The sequence below is a fragment of the Pecten maximus genome, chromosome 16 (assembly GCF_902652985.1).
Source record: "Pecten maximus chromosome 16, xPecMax1.1, whole genome shotgun sequence".
Classification (NCBI taxonomy): domain Eukaryota; kingdom Metazoa; phylum Mollusca; class Bivalvia; order Pectinida; family Pectinidae; genus Pecten; species Pecten maximus.
This window is the reverse complement of record NC_047030.1, coordinates 1678971-1699855: the sequence shown is the minus strand read 5'-3', so window position 1 is coordinate 1699855 and position 20885 is coordinate 1678971. Positions and strand designations below refer to the sequence as shown.

Genomic DNA, 20885 nt, shown 5'->3' with positions numbered 1-20885 from the left:
ACAGTGGTTTTAGCAGTTATAGTCACAGTTAATTAAAATGATTAGTTTTCATGAAATGATTGTGAAAGAAAGGAAACTATGCCATGAATCTTGTTATTACAGATCAGCTGAAACCTTTAAATTCCCTGTTACCTCACGTGGGAGGCAAGAAAAGTAATGGAGTCATTTACAAAATTGTGTTATCATCTACTTCCCATATAAACCTCTCGATTACTGACTCAGAATGCTCGACATATGTACACCAAAGACAAACCCATGTGAATAAACTCTGTAAAATCAGAAATCAACAAGAAAAGAAAATGATTAGAAGATTTCACAAAGTCCTAACTTTGTTTTAGGGAAGATTTCACAAAGAGAATATATAATTAGACTATAATGACAGTCTGACACATTTTTCTGAAATGGTGGTTGATTAAAAAAAAAAGCTACCATTCAAAAGTTATGATTCTGAGTTGAATTTGGTTTTCTATGTCAATATATTGATATCCTTGTTTATACAATGGTCCTACACTATATGTCTAGCATTCTCAGGTTCTGTCTGTTTTTTCAGCTTTTTAGAAATTTTTCTATTATCGTTCAGTTGCACTCCTCTTATCCTAGTCTCATACATCTGTATAATAGAATAGATTTATTATATTATTCAAATTTAAACTGAATTCAGTATTATTTTTTTGCTCTGTTGATATTTTCTTCCCTAGCTAGCTGCCAGGGCCCCTTGTTTGAAGCATTGTTGGATTATTAATGAGTAAATTTAGTTTTCTCAGTTATTTGGATATCTACAAACTTTAATATAAATTTGTAGCAAAAGACCATTTGAAGACAAGAATATTAAAATGAATTTCTTCTTTCAAAAAGATATTTTAACGATGCTTCAAGTAAATTTAAATTGGCTAAGGCTGTGAAAATATCAATAAACTGCAAGGCTGATGACTGAGATAATTGGTTCTTTATCATGAAATCAATATCCTTATAAAATAAAGGGTATTTTGATCACAGTAAACTCACATGTCACCAGGATATTGGTTTTTTATTCACAAACTTTAAATTTGCATTTAATTGAAATCAATAGTTTAAATCAGATATCTTTATTAGCTTAATTTTGAACTTTTTTTTTCTAAACTGATTTGAAAATTGAAACAAATTTGATCACTTTTCAGTGTTCTAGAAGATAAATACCTTCAAATTGATGGTTCTTTTTTTATCCAAGTACCAGTTATTATAATCTTTTCATTTTTAAGATGTGTAAAAACATTCATTCTGTATTTAACCTGACTTTAATGGTAATTGTAGTCATACCACATTGTACTCCCTCATCAGGTGCCTCGCAGATCATACTCAACTATCTTCCTTGATAATATTTACAATTCATATTCACAGAAAACTTACCTCCTATACAAAGTAGATTTAGACTAGACTTGCTATGATCTTTACAGCACAGGCAACACCTATCGGGAAAAAATCACGTGTTTTGTCTCAGACGGCTGGCAACAGTTCCTACCCAGGTGGACGTCTCACTGGTTCCTTTACTTCTACTGGTGATACTTCTGGTAACAGTTTCCTCCTTAATACACTCACAGCCAGTCACCTCAGAATCACTCGCACCCAGAGAACTTGGATCAGAATCACTCACACCCAGTCAGACAACTTACCTCAGAATCATTCGGACCCAGTCACCTCAGAATCACTTGCACCCAGTCACCTCAGAATGACTCGCACCCAGTCACCTCAGAATCACTCCCACCCAGTAACCTCAGAATCACTCGCACCCAGAGTAATTAGCTCAGAATCACTCGCACCCAGTCACCTCAGAATCACTCACACCCAGTCACATCAGAATCACTCGCACCCAGTCACATCAGAATCACTCGCACCCAGTAACCCCAGAATCACTCGCACCCAGACAACTTACCTCAGAATCACTCACACTCAGTCAGACAACTTACCTCAGAATCACTAACACCCAGTCACCTCAGAATCACTCACACCCAGTCAGACAACTTACCTCAGAATCACCAACACCCAGTCACCTCAGAATCACTCACACCCAGTCAGACAACTTACCTCAGAATCACTCACACTCAGTCAGACAACTTACCTCAGAATCACTAACACCCAGTCACCTCAGAATCACTCACACTCAGTCAGACAACTTACCTCAGAATCACTAACACCCAGTCACCTCAGAATCACTCACACCCAGTCAGACAACTTACCTCAGAATCACTCACACCCAGACAACTTACCACAGAATCACTCACACCCAGTCAGACAGCTTACCTCAGAATCACTAACACCCAGTCAGACAACTTATCTCAGAATCACTAACACCCAGTCAGACAGCTTACCTCAGAATCACTAACACCCAGTCAGACAACTTATCTCAGAATCACTAACACCCAGTCAGACAACTTACCTCAGAATCACTAACACCCAGTCAGACAACTTATCTCAGAATCACTCACACCCAGTCAGACAACTCACCTCAGAATCACTCACACCCAGTCAGACAACTCACCTCAGAATCACTCACACCCAGTCAGACCCCCACTTTAAACCCTCCCCCTCACTTTTAACCCTCCCCCTACTTAAAACCCTCCCACCCACTTTAAACCCTCCCCCCATTTTGAACCCTCCCCCCACTTTGAACCCTCCCCCCACTTTAACCCCTTCCCCTCACTTTTAACCCTCCCCTACTTAAAACCCTCCAACCCACTTTAACCCCTCCCCCACTTTAACCCTCCCCCTACTTAAACCCTCCCCCACTTAAAACCCTCCCCCACTTAAAACCCTCCCCCCACTTTAACCCCTCCCCCACTTTTAACCCTCCAACTTTAAAGATGACCCCCTACTTTAAACCATACCCAACTTTAAACCCTCCCCCCGCTTTAAACCCTCCCCCACTTTTACCCTCCCCCCACTTTAAAGCCCCACCCCCCTACTTTGATTTATAGCCTATTTGATAGCCTCCTGTACTTATTACTCAGTATATAAGATTCCAATGTGATCTCACTATCTCTATTGTTATATTCACTGAATCTTTCTCCCTGTTATTTAAAACTGTCTCTTCTTCCCTTTGACCCCAACATTGATTTTACTCTAACACTCATCCAGATCAACCTCATTTCAAATTTCCTTATCCATTCTGATGATTGTAATCCTCACCTTAGAAGGAATAAATTTACATAATTTATAATGTTTTATATTTAGCTCACCTGCCCGAAGGGCAAGTGAGCTTATGCCGTGGTGCGGCGTCCGTCGTCCGTCCGGCCGTCCGGCGTCAACTTTTTCATTCAAACAACTTCTTCTCAATAACCAAAAGGCCCAGGGACTTGATATTGGACATGTAGCATGCTGGGGTGAAGAGCTACAAAGTTTGTTCAAATAAATGACCTTGGCCTTCATTCAAGGTCACATGGGTTAAATAGGCTATAATCTTCAAACGACTTCTTCTCAATAACCAAGAGGCCCAGGGACATGATATTGGGCCTATAGCATGCTGGGGTAAAGGGCTACAAAGTTTGTTCAAATAAATGACCTTGACCTTCATTCAAGGTCAGATGGGTCAAATAGGCTATAATCTTCAAACGACTTCTTCTCAATAACCAAGAGGCCCAGGGACTTGATATTGGGCCTGTAGCATGCTGGGGTGAAGGGCTACAAAGTTTGTTCAAATAAATGACCTTGACCTTCATTCAAGGTCACATGGGTCAAATAGGCTATAATCTTCAAACGACTTCTTCTCAATAACCAAGAGGCCCAGTGACTTGATTTTGGGCCTGTAGCATGCTGGGGTGAAGGGCTACAAAGTTGGTTCAAATAAATGACCTTGACCTTCATTCAAGGTCACATGGGTCAAATAGGTTATAATCTTCAAACGACTTCTTCTCAATAACCAAGAGGCCCAGGGACTTGATATTGGGCCTATAGCATGCTGGGGTGAAGGGCTACAAAGTTTGTTCAAATAAATGACCTTGGCCTTCATTCAAGGTCACATGGGTCAAATAGGCTATAATCTTCAAATGACTTCTTCTCAATAACGAAGAGGCCCAGGGACTTGATATTGGGCTTGTAGCATGCTGGGGTGAAGGGCTACAAAGTTGGTTCAAATAAATGACATTGACCTTCATTCAAGGTCACATGGATCAAATAGGCTATAATCTTCAAATGACTTCTCAATAACCAAGAGGCCCAGGGACTTGATATTAGGGGTGAAGCATGCTGGGGTGAAGGGCTACAAAGTTTGTTCAAATAAATGACCTTGACCTTCATTCAAGGTCACATGGGTCAAATAGGCTATAATCTTCAAACGACTTCTTCTCAATAACCAAGAGGCCCAGTGACTTGATATTTGGCCTGTAGCCTGCTGGGGTGAAGGGCTACCAATTTTGTTCAAATAAATGACCTTGACCTACATTCAAGGTCACAGGGGTGAAATCGGCTTAAATCTGTAAGCAATAATTTTGCGATAGCCAAGAGCCTGCAAGACCTGATATTAGGCCAATAGAATGCTGGAATGAAGGCCTAGAAAATTTTTAATATGAATAAAACTAGCTTACAATGATATTTGAATAAAGAGGTAATCAACATAGTATCTTTAGAAATGACCTCAATCAACTTCAAAGTTGCTGTAGAGCCAGGTGAGCGATACAGGCCCATTGGGCCTCTTGTTCTCTCTAGAATTAATGAACATTAATTGTTTAATTGTATACACATATTCATTAATTCTTATTTGTTTGTTTTCGTTTTTTTTTTTTTGTTAATTGATACTGTTGATTATGTATATAGCTAAGAGATAACTTATATATCAGTTACAGTATAAAGTTATAATTTTAAATTGACATTTACTTAATACTTCTGGATAAAACCCCAGCTGTTTGTTTTCAAATAATTATGATTAAAAAGAAAAAATGTACCAAATCCAAAATATACATTTCTAAGTGGCAAAAAAAAAAAATTATTATTACCTAAATTATCAATTTTACAGAAATTAATATGAAATAAAAATTGAAACATATTGAATATTTATGATATCTGTTTTTTTGAGAAAAATCAATCCAGTCCCATACATAATTGTGTAATTAAACCAATCATTTGTAGGTGTATCCCAGTTGAAGAAGATCGCGAGAGCCAAGCACCTGGCTGACACAAACCACGAGGTCCAGGCCATGTTAATGTCTCATAAGGACCAGATGGTCCCAGAGAAGGACACAAACCGCGAGGGTGACGCTGAGAGGAACAGGAAGTTGTCTCGTCTCCACGCGGTACGCCAGGCCGAGGGCATCGACAACAAAGTCAACACGATAATGGTGAGATGATGTTTCTAGACATGGCTGTATGGGAGGTTTAAATGTCGTCAAAATGTTTGAATCCTGATGTGCTGGTAGGGCTACAAACCCTGATAAAGAGTACAGTCAAACTTCATTATCCCAAACTCTGATAACTTAAAGACTCTGCTCAACTCGCAGTAAAAATTAACAAGTTTTCTCTTCGTCTGTCTGACGGTTCATCCACCCAGTTTTCGGCACTTTTCACAGCCATGCTTCCAAGTATGTTGGTGAAAGTTGGTTAAGAGGCCACAATGGCCGAATATTTCAGTATGAGCAGCTACAGATCAAGTTAAAGTTTTGGGGTTTTTGGGTCAAGGTCACTGTTACTATTTTTAGCGGGGGCCAGTAGGGGACATATATTCCTTTAGCAATACTCTCAGAATGTGATAACTCCTTATAGACTCTGATGAATGTCTGATGAGGTCTTGTCTATGATGAGGTCTTGTCTTTGATGAGGTCTTGTCTATGATGAGGTCTTGTCTATGATGAGGTCTTGTCTATGAGCTGAAAATGAAGTCTGAAATAAATCCATTATTAATGACACTCGTCAGATGTTTTTCTGTAGTGAAGTTAGTAAACATTTAATAAAACATTTACATGATCTTTGTTACAGAGTTACAAGACGGAGAAATCCGAGCGTATGAGGGACTACAAGACAATGGAGATTTATCGTCTTCAGACCAAGAAAGACGGAATCATGAATATGCTTAGCCAGACCATTTCTACCAATTACACACTACATCCATCCTTTGGCACTTCGGAATTCTTCGAATATGTTTTCAAAAATCCTTTTAACGTGCAACAAACCATCACAGTCGAGTTTGACGACAGGGAGTTAAAGTAAGATTTAAATATTAAACATTTTTGAATTATGAACTTTCGTAGTACGTATATAAAATTGGGGCTTATTATTAAATTCTCAATTTAATGTTTTGTCTTTATCAAATCCTTTTGACAATACTTTGCTCCCATAACAAACTATTTTAACAGTCTGTGATAATCATTAGTTATTTTTCAGTACTTAAGTGTAGGTATGTGGTCATACATTCTTTATCAATTTGCCACTGGGAGTCTGTTGTGTGGTGGTAATGTTTGTGCTTGGCTTCTATAGCCACCAATATTTAAAGAATCTCTACATTCAGTATAATATAGCTTCAGAGATTTTTTAATTTGAAGATTGTGTTAAATAAAAAAAAAATTTTAGGAAAAAGAAAACTTTCAAACAGTATCACCTACTAACTTCATGAAATTTAAATTCAAAGGAAGCGGCATATTTTTAAAGAATTTTACTTTTTGTTTTCAGTGTTGTCACTGACCCCAGGGAGTGGCGCTACTTTAAGAAGCTGTATGAACTACAAGGCGAGGTGGAAGAGGGCATGTTTAACAAGCAGAGCAAGTCGCATCATGTCGAGATTTTCCTGCGGCCAAAAGAGACCGTCCAGATCCCATTTAAATACCTCACTTTTGCAGCCGATGAAAGTGTTCAACCCCAGGTACAGTCACTATAATTACTGAATTAATGTGTTCAACCCCAGGTACAGTCACTGTAATTACTGAATTAATGTGTTCAACCCCAGGTACAGTCACTGTAATTACTGAATTAATGTGTTCAACCCCAGGTACAGTCACTGTAATTACTGAATTAATGTGTTCAACCCCAGGTACAGTCACTGTAATTACTGAATTAATGTGTTCAACCCCAGGTACAGTCACTATAATTACTGAATTAATGTGTTCAACCCCAGGTACAGTCACTGTAATTACTGAATTAATGTGTTCAACCCCAGGTACAGTCACTGTAATTACTGAATTAATGTGTTCAACCCCAGGTACAGTCACTGTAATTACTGAATTAATGTGTTCAACCCCAGGTACAGTCACTATAATTACTGAATTAATGTGTTCAACCCCAGGTACAGTCACTATAATTACTGAATTAATGTGTTCAACCCCAGGTACAGTAAGGACCGTAGCTTTTAATACTTCTACCCTTTCCCCCGCGATTTATGGTGACGAGTGTACATGGAGAAATAATCACCGTGTTTCCTGGTGATAGACCAATTATGCCGATCGATCACCGGGGTTAAATCATCAAAGATCGCGGTGACCAAGCGTGCCGCGGTGAACCTCCGCGATCGAGACACTGAGGACCACAGAGGATCACAGAGGATCAGCAGGACTCATCGGTGCCGACTCATGCGATAAAATTTACCTGTAATATGAATCGGTATGGAGTAATTACATGTATATAACTGACACCCATCAACGCTATGATCGATGTGACCAGGGACGTACGGTATAACCATTTGCCATTGGTTTTAATTGTTTCCATCTCTTATAAATGCCGTAGAATTAAACATCAGTTTTACTTAGCTTGAAAATATGATGATTTTTTTTGTCACTAGTCGTAGTCTAGAGGGGACATAGATAATGTGTAGTATATTTAGATATATAAAGAACTGTAAAAATTCCGCTGTGTGTCGCTGACAGGTAAAAGAAAGTAGATTTGATGGAAGTTATTTCTTGAGTAGTAGATCTAAGAATCACTGTGTGATGATCATTTATCATTTCAAACAACTTTAATCGAAGTAAGGATATAATTTGCATACATTTCTGGTGTAGGGCCAGAACGCACTAGCCTACTATATGAAAACATTGAATGTTCCGTCACCGTTTGGTGTCGCTAAGATATAAGGTGTAAATACAATAAAACCGGTGTGAAATCGCACGTATCTTACCAATATGGATAAATGAGATATTTATTTACCCCAGATCACCCATTTAGTCCCACCTAGGTGTTTTATCCCATCAGTATAGACCCTTGCTTTACGCTAGTCAAAATTTCACGCTGTTGACCTGCCATTTTGTAAGTGACCGTACTACTAACAACCCGAATCGGAACGCAATGGACCGAAAAGACCATATATAATTTATTGTGTTTTTCTTCTAAAGTAGTTTGAATCAAGAAAACTAAGCTTATTATTTCACAAAACCTGTTATATTAAATTCAAAAATTCATAATTTCTTAATTATAAGCGGTAAAATCTATAGAAATAAAAATTGTATCATCGCACATGGTTAGGTAATTAGGCCGACCGCGACCTACAATGTATAGTTTGCAACATGGCGTCGAATCCAGAATGAAATATTGACTAGCGTAAAGCGAGGGTCTATAAGGACTGAATAAAACACCTAGATGGGACTAAATGGGTATACTGGGGTAAATAAATATCTCATTTATCCATATATGTAAGTGTTATGTCATTCCCGATTTTATTGTATTAGGACCAAAATCTTGTCAGCTGTCGGAGAATTCCACGTTTTCATATCGTAGTGTGCCAGACGAGGCCAATAGAAACTCTGGCTAATTCCACATATGAAACTGATCAAAAGTGGGAATAACACTAATTATGTGTAATGATACTGGTTGCATAGTCAAAAACCTGCAATATATCGTATCTTAGGGCATCCATATAATATGGGTGTTAAATGTACCGGCAGTTTCATGTCTTCACATTAATATCATGTCACTGAGTATTTTTTTTTTTACTCTGGCCTATTTTATGGTTACTGTTTCTATCAAAAATGTGATTTCAATGATTTTTATAAAATCTTAATACTTGTACGAATTTCATCGGTTAGATTGACAAGTCACCTTATACAAAGCAGATGACACTGAAGTTCGTCACACCTCAGTGAGCATTGTTGCTGTCAATCAAACGCCGCGGAAAGGCTTTGCGCGTATTTCATTGGTTGATAAGAATGATTGACAAGTCATTCTCCGTGCACAGGTAAGATTTACAAGACAGTTACGAAATGTCTTGTTATTACTATGCATCAATCTTTTACAGATAAATATATTTTCAAATAAATGATAACTATTCTTTTAAAGTTTTGCTATCAGAAAGTTAGTTTTATCACGTTTATGACCATAACGAGTTAAATACATGTATATCAATCCATAATTTTACCATCGATCATTGGAATTGTGGAAGTTATTTAATTCATGTTACGGTGTTTGTCTTGTTGAGTACGGCAATAAGATGCATGTTAAAAGCACACGATTTGTAAATGATCTCCATTTCGATAGTGATACTTCACGCATACGAAAGTCAGTACATGGTATTACATCAACATTTTCTTTGGTATTTTTGATAATAAACATTATATTTATTTAACATTATTTAAGAAGACAGTACGGTGGTTTTTAGAAGATAAAAAACATATTTGCTGATTATTTCATGTGATAACAATAAAATTTCAACGTATATTTTTTTCTGAAGCGTGTGATTTAAATATTAAGCTGTTAAAGCATTTCTTTATTTTAGAATCCATGTGACACAATCAAATGTTTTTTCCAAAGACTATATTGCTAGAGATCATATATATTTATGAATATATATGAATTATATCAATTGTATTTGACATGCATTTTGAAATTTCATTGCATTATCTAAAAACATTTTCTAATAAAATATTTAACATAAAATGTGGGGTTATTTTTTAGTCATACATGTATATAAACTTTAGTCATTTCAGTATATATCACAAGTGGTACATGTACAGAGTTAAAGTTCTTGGTGTTCAAATGCTGACGTGGTGAAACTCGGTGTTAAAGTGTACCAAGCACAAAAAAACGATATTCAAACATGGTATTTTTTGTAAAAATCAAAGAATGATGTCGCGAACCACATCAAAATCGGTTGGCCGAGTGCCGAGGTAAAATCTAAGCATTATATTCTATACAAAACCCGCTTCAAGTCATGAAGAACACTTAATTCAGAAAGTAATATATTATAATCATCATGATCTACAATAGACTAAATCTCTCACGTATGAATACCAGTGTTGGAGCCTGCAACAAACTTCTACATATACAGATTTTATCCCGAGGGTATTTTACATGTCATGGTCTCAGGGATAACGGACGATTACATTCTTGAGAAAGATATATATATATGTAGTTTTTATATGATCGTTGTCAGTGAAATTAAATAAAAGTGATTTGCAACAATTATAATATAATTGATACTTTATGTACAGGTACATAGTATAGGTTCTTATTAAAACCATCATTTTCGCTCCGTTTTATATATATATATAGAAAACATACAATTTAGTTCATCGTGATTAATCATAATTAATACTAAAACTTATTAACTCGCAATAATTTTCGTGTATGAATTTTTCAAATTTTATTTATTTATTTTTTATTATTATTAAAAAAAAATTGTTTGTTATTGTGTCATTATTGTTAAGTGATCGAGATCATTGTGGTTTTACTTTCCATTCGTGTGTCACAAGTCATATCTTCACTTAAAACAGGACTTTAGAAGATTAGAAACATGTTCGGAGAATTACGAATTGAGTGGCTTAGTATTACCGCTAAACAATTACCAAGTGTGAAATTATGGTCCACAAGCTCGTCACACCTGTCACTGCACTACAGGTGTCTGGTGTTCTAATCGGCACACGCCGATAATTCTTGTGAGTTCTCGCGTTTGGTTTCTATGTACTTCAAAAAAGTTCCGAAGATATACTTTCACATGTTGTACGTAAATTGAGCTTGAATTTTATTAAGAATTGCGTGTTACTATAGGGAAGGCATTTTTAAGTTGTTGAAATCAAACATATTATTTTTGGAATTCAGTGGGTTTCGTTTTTCTTTCAAGCGAAAAAAAATGTATCTTAAAGGTTTGTCTATAGAATGATTAACCTAAGTTGCCTCATTCATAAACCCACGATGTTGAAAATTTACTCTATGAATCTTTCCGAAAATCACAAATAACGGTATCTTCAAGTGTATTTGCAACATATCTATTGCTGTTTTGGCTAATAAAAATTCCAATTTTTTAACTTTTATTTCACATCGTGTATGAATTGTATTTTAAATTTCTATTACTAGAAGTATTATAACCGAAATCAATATTGGTATGTAACAACCCGGAAATGCCCTCATAATAAAGGCTATATGATGTAAGTCGTTGTAAACGACCCATTATTCAAATGCCATACATGTTACAGCGACCCGTTAAAATAGAAAATTATTCAAATTTTACATGTTATATACGACCTGTTATATTAGAAAATGAGTAAGATAATACACGTTGTATTTGGCCCGGTATAATAGAAAATTAATAAGATGTTAGGACATGTTGTATATGGCACGTTATAATATAAAATTATATGCCCCTGGTTTCGGTAACATTTGTTATTAACTAACTCACAAATATAAGTCAAAAAGTTTATTCAGTACTTTCATTATTGTTGTCTCATTCGCATTAATTGCAGGCACGTGTTCACGTTTGTTTCTATATATGCTCTGATCCCTTTAAACCTCTGACGTCACAGGTCAGAGGTCACCGAAACGTAGTCAACGGCTCTGGGTTCGAGAAAAATCGCAATTACTCTAAAACTAAAGTCGCTGTGAAAGTCGGCCTTTCAGCATTTTTAGTTTCATCCTAAATCACATTTAAACTTGAAATAGCAAATCGTTACGGGTACACTTTAAGACCACCACGTAATTAAGTCAATTACGCTATGAAGGCTATTTTCACTCCATTCAATTTCATCTCATCTTAAATTGTCCTTATTTGTATTAATTACGAAAGAAATGCATTAAATCTCATAATTGTATGAAAACCTAGCATGTTCAAATTAATAGAGCTGTTATCAAGAAATAATAGAAGTTAAAATCTCAAATCTTGCTAAATATATTAAATTTGCAAGGAAGAGAAAATTAGAATGGCTTAATAACCAATAATTATGTATAGTCATATAATGTTTCTCATACATATGTTGTGTTACTTTTATTAGTAGTTGAATTGTCTGTATGTGCAATTCCAGCACAAATCTATGATAGGATATTGTTTATGATGTAAATAGTAAATTAATTGTTATATACATGCATATAATCACATATCACTATGTGTAAGGGTATATATGTATACAATAAAAGATCCGGATTTTACAACTTACCATCAGTCCATGTTTTTTTTATGATTTTTACGTACCAGAAACCCCAAGCTATCTATTTAAAAGTACGGGACACTAGCGAGAACTACCCAAGATGTCCGATAACTATTAAACCCGTATTCACTTAACAATGTGACGCTTACATAATTAATTAAGTATCAGACGACTATTGACTAATTTGTGTGTAATCAACCCAGTTCTTGTGATCACTGCTTAATACGTAAATGTGTATGTAATTAATAGCATGCATCTTTCAATGAGTTTCACGTAACGGTGTTACAAGCCGATATCCGTGTTTACCCAATACAAGCGTTAATGATGTTAATTACCGATCATAAATTTATTACATGTATTTGAGATTGATTAATTATCGTATCACGCACTGTATGTTTGTGCATAGATTCTTGCTAACTACGAAATAGCAATATGTGTTCCTATAAAAGTTGCCGTCTGTAAAATAACTATCATAGATATTGTACGTCAAGTTGATAAAAGCAAGACCAGGCTATACTATAAAATCCTTTAATACTGTAACATTTAGGTCGTAGAGAAAAAGCAATGTACCGTGATAAAAACAAAAGCTACACATTGTAACACAGGTAAACACCCGGGGCTATGACCTAGCAGCGGTCGCTATGACTACGCACAGTGTCAAGTGATAGTCTGTACAGCTGTCGACACGGGTGACTTGCCCCGACATTTTTTTCTCCTCGTGGTGAAGAAATCGTCCGGATTATTGAGGGAAATTTACTAATGAAAAGTACGCTCCGTTCCCAAAATGGGCTTCCGGAATCGGAATCCAAATTTCCGGACTGGTGAGTACAAATAACGTTACGGAAATCCGTTCCCGTGCATATCCGTCCGGACTGTGAGTTGTCCGGACTATCGGCGTCCGGATTATCGCGGGTCCACTGTACACGTGTTGTAGTTTAAGTTAAAACATATTTTATTGATATACAGAAATGACAAAGGGATTAGTCAGCAAATTTTACCAACTTATAAACGACTTCTCCCGTAAAATTAACAAAACAATGAATAATAACATAGTCACATGATGGTACAAAATACAAGAATATTCAATTCAAAAATGTGATAAAGAAGAGAGTTTAAAAAATTGAGCATTTTGGATTAAGTTGCTTTTGAATGATACGTGTTGTATATGTATAGACGAGTGAACAGGCACACGTATTCATACATGTGTGTGTATTGGATGAAGATATAGTAAATATACATACATGATGTATACTTGGTATTTACAATCTGAAAATTTTACAAATATGCCAGCAATTGTTAATGTATAAGTATTTCAATTTACTATAATAATGTCATGGTCATTCTGTACAGTACACACTAGATATCACATCCATTTGTCGGTATTGTATGTGGCTAAAGTGATCAATAATTGTGTTATACATTTGTACTATGAATAGTGTGAAGGGCCTTTTTTCCGGAGGGGCTATTGTCCTAGGGGCTTTTGTCCGTACCTCGAATAAAGAACTTTAAACTCGTCTTCGGTATTTTTTTAGTGTGTCTTATTTAAATATCACAGACATGTACATAAATTAACCGACCATAGGATCTTTCTCCCAATATTCTTTTCTTTCTATGCATATTATTCTCGGTTTTGATTTTCCTGAAAAGTTTGACATTTTGTGTTCCTAAATGGTTACTTTCCCTGCTTGATAATACCGCTGAAAAAATGACGTTTGATACCTGATATTAGCTACAGACAATTACACAACTATCAAATTATTAGGAACATGTGTGAATTTAGTTGTGTACTCGTCACCGTTTATCACAGGTAAGTTGCAAGGTTCCTTTGAACTGCAGTCAGAAAACTTTAGATCACAGTCCTATCGCAGGCGCTAACATATTAAACATACCACTGTCATATCAAAAAAATTGAAAGTAATATTTTCTATGCAAGCGCCTGTGGGCTCACATGAGGGTACGTTATAAATATAAATGAAAATATCTGAATGCGTACCACTTTTATATTGTGAATGACGATGTGGCTAGCAACAACTAAGTTTTATGCCACATGATATATATGTTTTAGCAGAGACATATATATGTCTTTGGTTCTAGTAACGACATATTATGTTTATGTTCGATAACACAGTATTTTATATAGCAAATAAATGACCACGACAATGGTACACAGATGAAGATACGGCCGGAGACAGATATCTGCTTATTGTAATGTTCAAGTCAACAATGTGTCTGATTTTAATGCGTTAATTGAACGAAATATGGTAATAAATAAATAATCACATGCACCCTAATTAAATTGCACTGCGGTCGGTACTGACGATCTGCGGTGTCTGATTTTTGCCGAGTCTCTACTCTACGAGTTTGCTATTGTACAGGTAACTGTCTTCTGATTAAATATATCAATCAATGTACGGTAACAAGCGAATCTATATGTCTGTTTATAGCCTTTACATTAATTTCATGAACGTGCAGTGACATCAGCAAACGATTAAAACTTCGACGATGTCCTTTGTAAAAATCATCTAGAAAGGTCAATCACACCTGTGGCAACAAATCTGAGAGTGTGTGGGCGGAGCTATAGTAGGCTGTGCCTGATTATGGTGTGTCATCAGGTAAACTGTCCACCCCATTCGATGCAGGTATCCCAGCAATCTATTGTCTAATTCATTCTCTGTAAAAAAAGTCTTACGCTAGGATTTATGAGTGTCGCCCAAAACATAAGGGTATAATTTCACAATATTTAGTTTATATTTACTTAAATAATTACGGTAGCTGTTATCCCGTGTATTTGTTATTAATTATTGAGATAATACACGAACACTAATTGTTGCGATTTAAAACATGTAATTTCATTTATTTATTTCAAAAAAAAAATCCTACGGTAAGATGTGAGATACAGGTAGTAGACATGGACCAACTACAGCCTAAAATCCTTCTGGATAACAACATATACTCCCCTCAGGTAAAAAAAACCATAGGGGTCCGATGGGGTCATTGCGAAACAGGTATACTCTCTATTGTAATTAAGATATGTGATTGACAGGTGTTAACAGTTGGTGAAAACATTTCTATAACGGTAATTACACGGCATGTAATTGTTCTGTGTATAGAGAATTAATCTATATCGCTTTCACTAACTTCAATTATGATTATATTACGCGATATAGAGATTTTTTTTCTAGAAAATAATGAAACACCATTTATAACTCATTTATAAGTATGACCGTTTAATAGATCATTCAGTTTGATTTCATTTGGTTTTAAACGGTAACGATTTGGAATATATGATTTCCTAGCGAATTTTCAATGATTGCGGTAAAACAAAACCACGATAATGATATAATATATCTATTATATACTCTTCTCCGACATTCTCTTCACAGAAGGTAAATATTTTCTTCTGGAACTCCTTTGTTACCTACCAGTTCAATGGAAAATTTCAAATTACATGATCTATCATCAGGCTTCGTTGGACGTAAAATAGACAGGTCTGTAGATAGAGAAAGGACGAAATAGTTCACATTGTTTGGACGTTAGGTCTTGATCGTAATGGTGACGTCTGTATTGTTAGTACGTTATTTTGTTTTGCTTCCAAAATAAAAGGGACGGGAAAGATTCCCATGTTATGCTTATAATTAATTGAAATATGTTAAAATGTATTTTATAGATCTCTTTATTACATACACCAATGTATTGTTTTCTCACAATAAATAGGGCACATCGGACTATACATACACATCATTCTGTAGTCTATGTATTTCAAACAATATTTATTTGACAATTTCCATTTAACAATATACACAACATTTATAGTATACACACATAGATTCCAATCATGCATGTAATCGAAAAAAAAGAGACCTCGGATAATGATTTTGCTGTGACAATTTGGCTGTTAATGAAATAATGAAGTTGATTAACTACTATATATATAGTTTGGAAAATATGAGCATGGATTTCTATATCTACAGGTAATTTGAATGCGCCCAAGTGTATGTCTATGCTATTAGCTACGCCGGAATCGTCCCTGTAAACTGCAAGTAGCATATATCAACATAAATAATGATAGTAAGAAAAAAACACACAACGTCTTTAAGTCGTGTATTTAAACTACGAAATGTTTAAATAATTGTACAGTCTATGTATGAAACCCGCTACAAAAAGTCAGACGAAATAATTATAAGCTATAGTATTCAGGATAAAATTTGGTTTTCTTCAAACAATTACGAAACAAAAAACATACATTATGTCCCCGCGAGGACAAGTAATGATCTTATCAATGTTTATCGTCTTCTCATCCGTCACAGGTCGTACACGTTTATGGATCAATTTCTCAAACAGACATCTTACTAGCTATATACTTCAGATATATGTGATGACTAAATTATGCAATTAAGGACTTTGCTAGATCACGTAAAAATAAGTCCGAGATCTTTCACTAAATAACGAGCCCCTTATGTGGCCTCTCCGAGGTCATGGCATCTGAGGTCATGCACAAAGCGCCATCTATAAACAGGTCAGCTAAATCAGTAGTGATTAAATGCATAGGCCTATATACAAGTATTGAATTGCAGATCATTTAAACCACATCATTTATCAACAGCAGCAATTGAGACGTTAAGGGAATTTCGTAGACTCACTTTACGGTATCCAGATGTTTTTTTTTTATTTAGTTATACCCATGATCGTCACGGAGAACCGTATCACTTCGAATTCGAGTCTTACATTAGGGATAGGACACTTGCATGTAAGTCACAAAATCTACCAATCGTCTCGACTGCTAGCGGTAAAAATATCGGTACACGTACAACGATAAGGGTTGATAATGGTCAACTGAGAGCCAAACCACCACAGGTAAAACCGAGGGCTGAATGTAATCGTGGCCCTCCGGGGCTGCATCATCAGGATTCGCGGCGGACAAATTGCTTTGATGTTTCGCGGAGAAACGATCACCGCGGATTTTGATGAACACATTACCACCGGGGATCGCGATGACGCCGTGTTCATGATCCCTGATAGGAATTTAGGGTGATCAGTCGCGGTGATTGACCCCTTGAATAGAAAATCAAACGCCGGCACATGGTGACTTTGTGTTCATTCCTACGGCCTGCACTGTACAGTCACTGTAATTACTGAATTAATGTGTTCAACCCCAGGTAGTCACTGTAATTACTGAATTAATGTGTTCAACCCCAGGTACAGTCACTGTAATTACTGAATTAATGTGTTCAACCCCAGGTACAGTCACTATAATTACTGAATTAATGTGTTCAACTCCAGGTACAGTCACTGTAATTACTGAATTAATGTGTTCAACCCCAGGTACAGTCACTATAATTACTGAATTAATGTGTTCAACCCCAGGTACAGTCACTGTAATTACTGAATTAATGTGTTCAACCCCAGGTACAGTCACTGTAATTACTGAATTAATGTGTTCAACCCCAGGTACAGTCACTGTAATTACTGAATTAATGTGTTCAACCCCAGGTACAGTCACTATAATTACTGAATTAATGTGTTCAACCCCAGGTACAGTCACTATAATTACTGAATTAATGTGTTCAACCCCAGGTACAGTCACTATAATTACTGAATTAATGTGTTCAACCCCAGGTACAGTCACTGTAATTACTGAATTAATGTGTTCAACCCCAGGTACAGTCACTGTAATTACTGAATTAATGTGTTCAACCCCAGGTACAGTCACTATAATTACTGAATTAATGTGTTCAACCCCAGGTACAGTCACTGTAATTACTGAATTAATGTGTTCAACCCCAGGTGCAGTCACTATTATTACTGAATTAATATACTCGCATGTCCCGGTGATGTTAATTTTATATCGTTTGTTATATTGGCAGATCCCTGTGATGTTTATAATATACCATTTGTTATATTTTCAGGGTCCTATGATGTTTATTATTTACCATTTAATATATTCACATGTCTCTGTGATGTTTATTTTATGTCATGACCCCTGTGATGCTTATAATATACCATTTACTATAAATTCAGGGCCCTGTGATGTTTATAATATATCATTTACTATAAATTCAGGGCCCTGTGATGTTTATTATTTACCATTTAGTATATTCACATGTCCCTGTGATGTTTATGTTATATCATTTGTTATATTTACAGACCCCTATGATGTTTATAATATACCATTTGCTCTATTTTCAGGGCCCTGTGGACCCATTCAAAAGGCAGAATGAGGACGATGAAGACATCAAAAAACCTCCTACACAGACTATGAACGAGAAAAACATCAGGGTAAGTGTAACGTAAATCAGGCCAGATATTAAGTTTTAATCTCAGTGATACTCAGGGTGTCGCAATAGCTCAGTTGGTTAGAGCACTAGTTGGCCTACATAACCTTAGGTTAAAATCTGAAGTAAGCGGTTTGATTCTCCCTGCCCGTGGCGTTATGTGTTTCTCGGGAAGCTGAAAAAAGGAACTTTCTGTACTGACATAGTTGTGGCCATGGGCAAGACACTTTACACTTATTGCTCTGGATGGCATGCGATTGACCTTCCATATTTTGTTCAGTGAAGTAGTCACCAACTACTACGTACAAGGAGTCCCCACCTCAAAATGACCCTGGCTGTTCACGGAGCGATAAACCCAGCAAACAAACAGACAATCATGATACTAGACTTAGCGTTTATAATATAGACATTTGAACAATATAATTAAAATCATATCTTGATTTTTTATCAGACTGTCATTTGCAAGGTCCCAAAGGGCCTGTTAATACTAGAGTTATCTGGCAGGTAGACATTTTCATACATCCACGTTTTATTTACCATGTTATTGTCTTCTGTAGGTTTTCTTTAAAAGTGAGGATGGTAAACCAGTGTCTATCCTGTACGTGAAGGTGGAACCTCAGCCTCACATCATCGACCAGACGTTCAGGTTCTATCACCCGGAACAGTCCTTCCTCAAGAAGTCCATCCGCATGCCACCTTTCCAGTCCCTGCCAGGTAAGTGTAATATCACAGAAAGCGTCTTTGGTTAATTCTGATGGTTGATGCTGACAAGTGCAGGTGATTTAATAAGGATATTATAAGACAATCCACTCACTCATGCTTTGAAAGAGAATGTTTTTGGGCAGTAAGAAATAAAACTTTATTGAAAATTCCATTTGTGCGTAGAATTCTTGAAACTCTTCAAAGAGTATTCCTCAGTGGTGAAGTAAAGAGAGTTATACGTTAGATATACAGGCCTGACCTGTATGTTACCTGTACTGGTTTGTATCTGACCTATATATACCTGTACTGGTTTGTATCTGACCTGTACTGGTTTGTATCTGACCTATATATACCTGTACTGGTTTGTATCTGACCTGTATGTTACCTGTACTGGTTTGTATCTGACCTATATATACCTGTACTGGTTTGTATCTGACCTATATATACGTACCTGTACTGGTTTGTATCTGACCTATATATACCTGTACTGGTTTGTATCTGACCTATATATACCTGTACTGGTTTGTATCTGACCTATATATACCTGTACTGGTTTGTATCTGACCTATATATACCAGTACTGGTTTGTATCTGACCTATATATACCTGTACTGGTTTGTATCTGACCTGTATGTTACCTGTATCTGACCTATATATACCTGTACTGGTTTGTATCTGACCTATATATACCTGTACTGGTTTGTATCTGACCTATATATACCTGTACTGGTTTGTATCTGACCTATATATACCTGTACTGGTTTGTATCTTACCTGTATATACCTGTACTGGTTTGTATCTGACCTATATATACCTGTACTGGTTTGTATCTGACCTATATATACCAGTACTGGTTTGTATCTGACCTATATATACCTGTACTGGTTTGTATCTGACCTGTATGTTACCTGTATCTGACCTATATATACCTGTACTGGTTTGTATCTGACCTATATATACCTGTACTGGTTTGTATCTGACCTGTATGTTACCTGTACTAGTTTGTATCTGACCTATATATACCTGTACTGGTTTGTATCTGACCTGTATGCTACCTGTACTGGTTTGTATATGACCTGTATATACCTGAAATGGTTTGTATCTGACCTATATATACCTGTACTGGTTTGTATGTGACTTATATATACCTGTACTGGTTTGTATCTGACCTATATATACCTGTACTGGTTTGTATCTGACCTATATATACCTGTACTGGTTTGTATCTGACCTATATATACCTGTACTGGTTTGTATGTGACTTATATATACCTGTACTGGTTTGTATCTGACCTATATATACCTGTACTGGTTTGTATCTGACCTATATATACCTGTACTGGTTTGAATCTGACCTATATATACCTGTACTGGTTTGTATCTGACCTATATATACCTGTACTGGTTTGTATCTGACCTGTATGTTACCTGTACTGGTTTGTATCTGACCTATATATACCTGTACTGGTTTGTATCTGACCTATATATACCTGTACTGGTTTGTATCTGACCTATATATACCTGTACTGGTTTGTATCTGACCTATATATACCTGTACTTGTTTGTATCTGACCTGTATGTTACCTGTACTGGTTTGTATCTGACCTGTATATAC

General features: G+C 36.1%; 1 protein-coding gene and 1 long non-coding RNA gene across 6 annotated transcripts in view; one reads left to right on the top strand and one right to left on the bottom strand.

Annotated features, from left to right (window-relative positions):
* LOC117344613 (nephrocystin-4-like) overlaps window positions 1–20885 on the top strand; it is a 74714-nt gene that overhangs the window by 49230 nt on the left and 4599 nt on the right. For 3 of the 5 annotated variants that reach the window (XM_033907428.1, XM_033907426.1, XM_033907429.1), the window contains 7 exons: window positions 103–153; window positions 1434–1547; window positions 5098–5306; window positions 5941–6167; window positions 6631–6820; window positions 18483–18572; window positions 19126–19282. In XM_033907428.1, coding sequence (XP_033763319.1) covers window positions 103–153; window positions 1434–1547; window positions 5098–5306; window positions 5941–6167; window positions 6631–6820; window positions 18483–18572; window positions 19126–19282 — 1038 coding nt within the window. The remainder of the gene's footprint in view (window positions 1–102; window positions 154–1433; window positions 1548–5097; window positions 5307–5940; window positions 6168–6630; window positions 6821–18482; window positions 18573–19125; window positions 19283–20885) is intronic. The other 2 variants (XM_033907427.1, XM_033907431.1) reach the window with 2 other exon arrangements.
* LOC117344614 lies at window positions 1622–2333 on the bottom strand. The gene is made up of 3 exons (XR_004536226.1): window positions 2180–2333; window positions 1910–2095; window positions 1622–1649 (listed from the first exon to the last, which is right to left on the bottom strand). It is a non-coding gene; the product is annotated as an uncharacterized LOC117344614 (long non-coding RNA).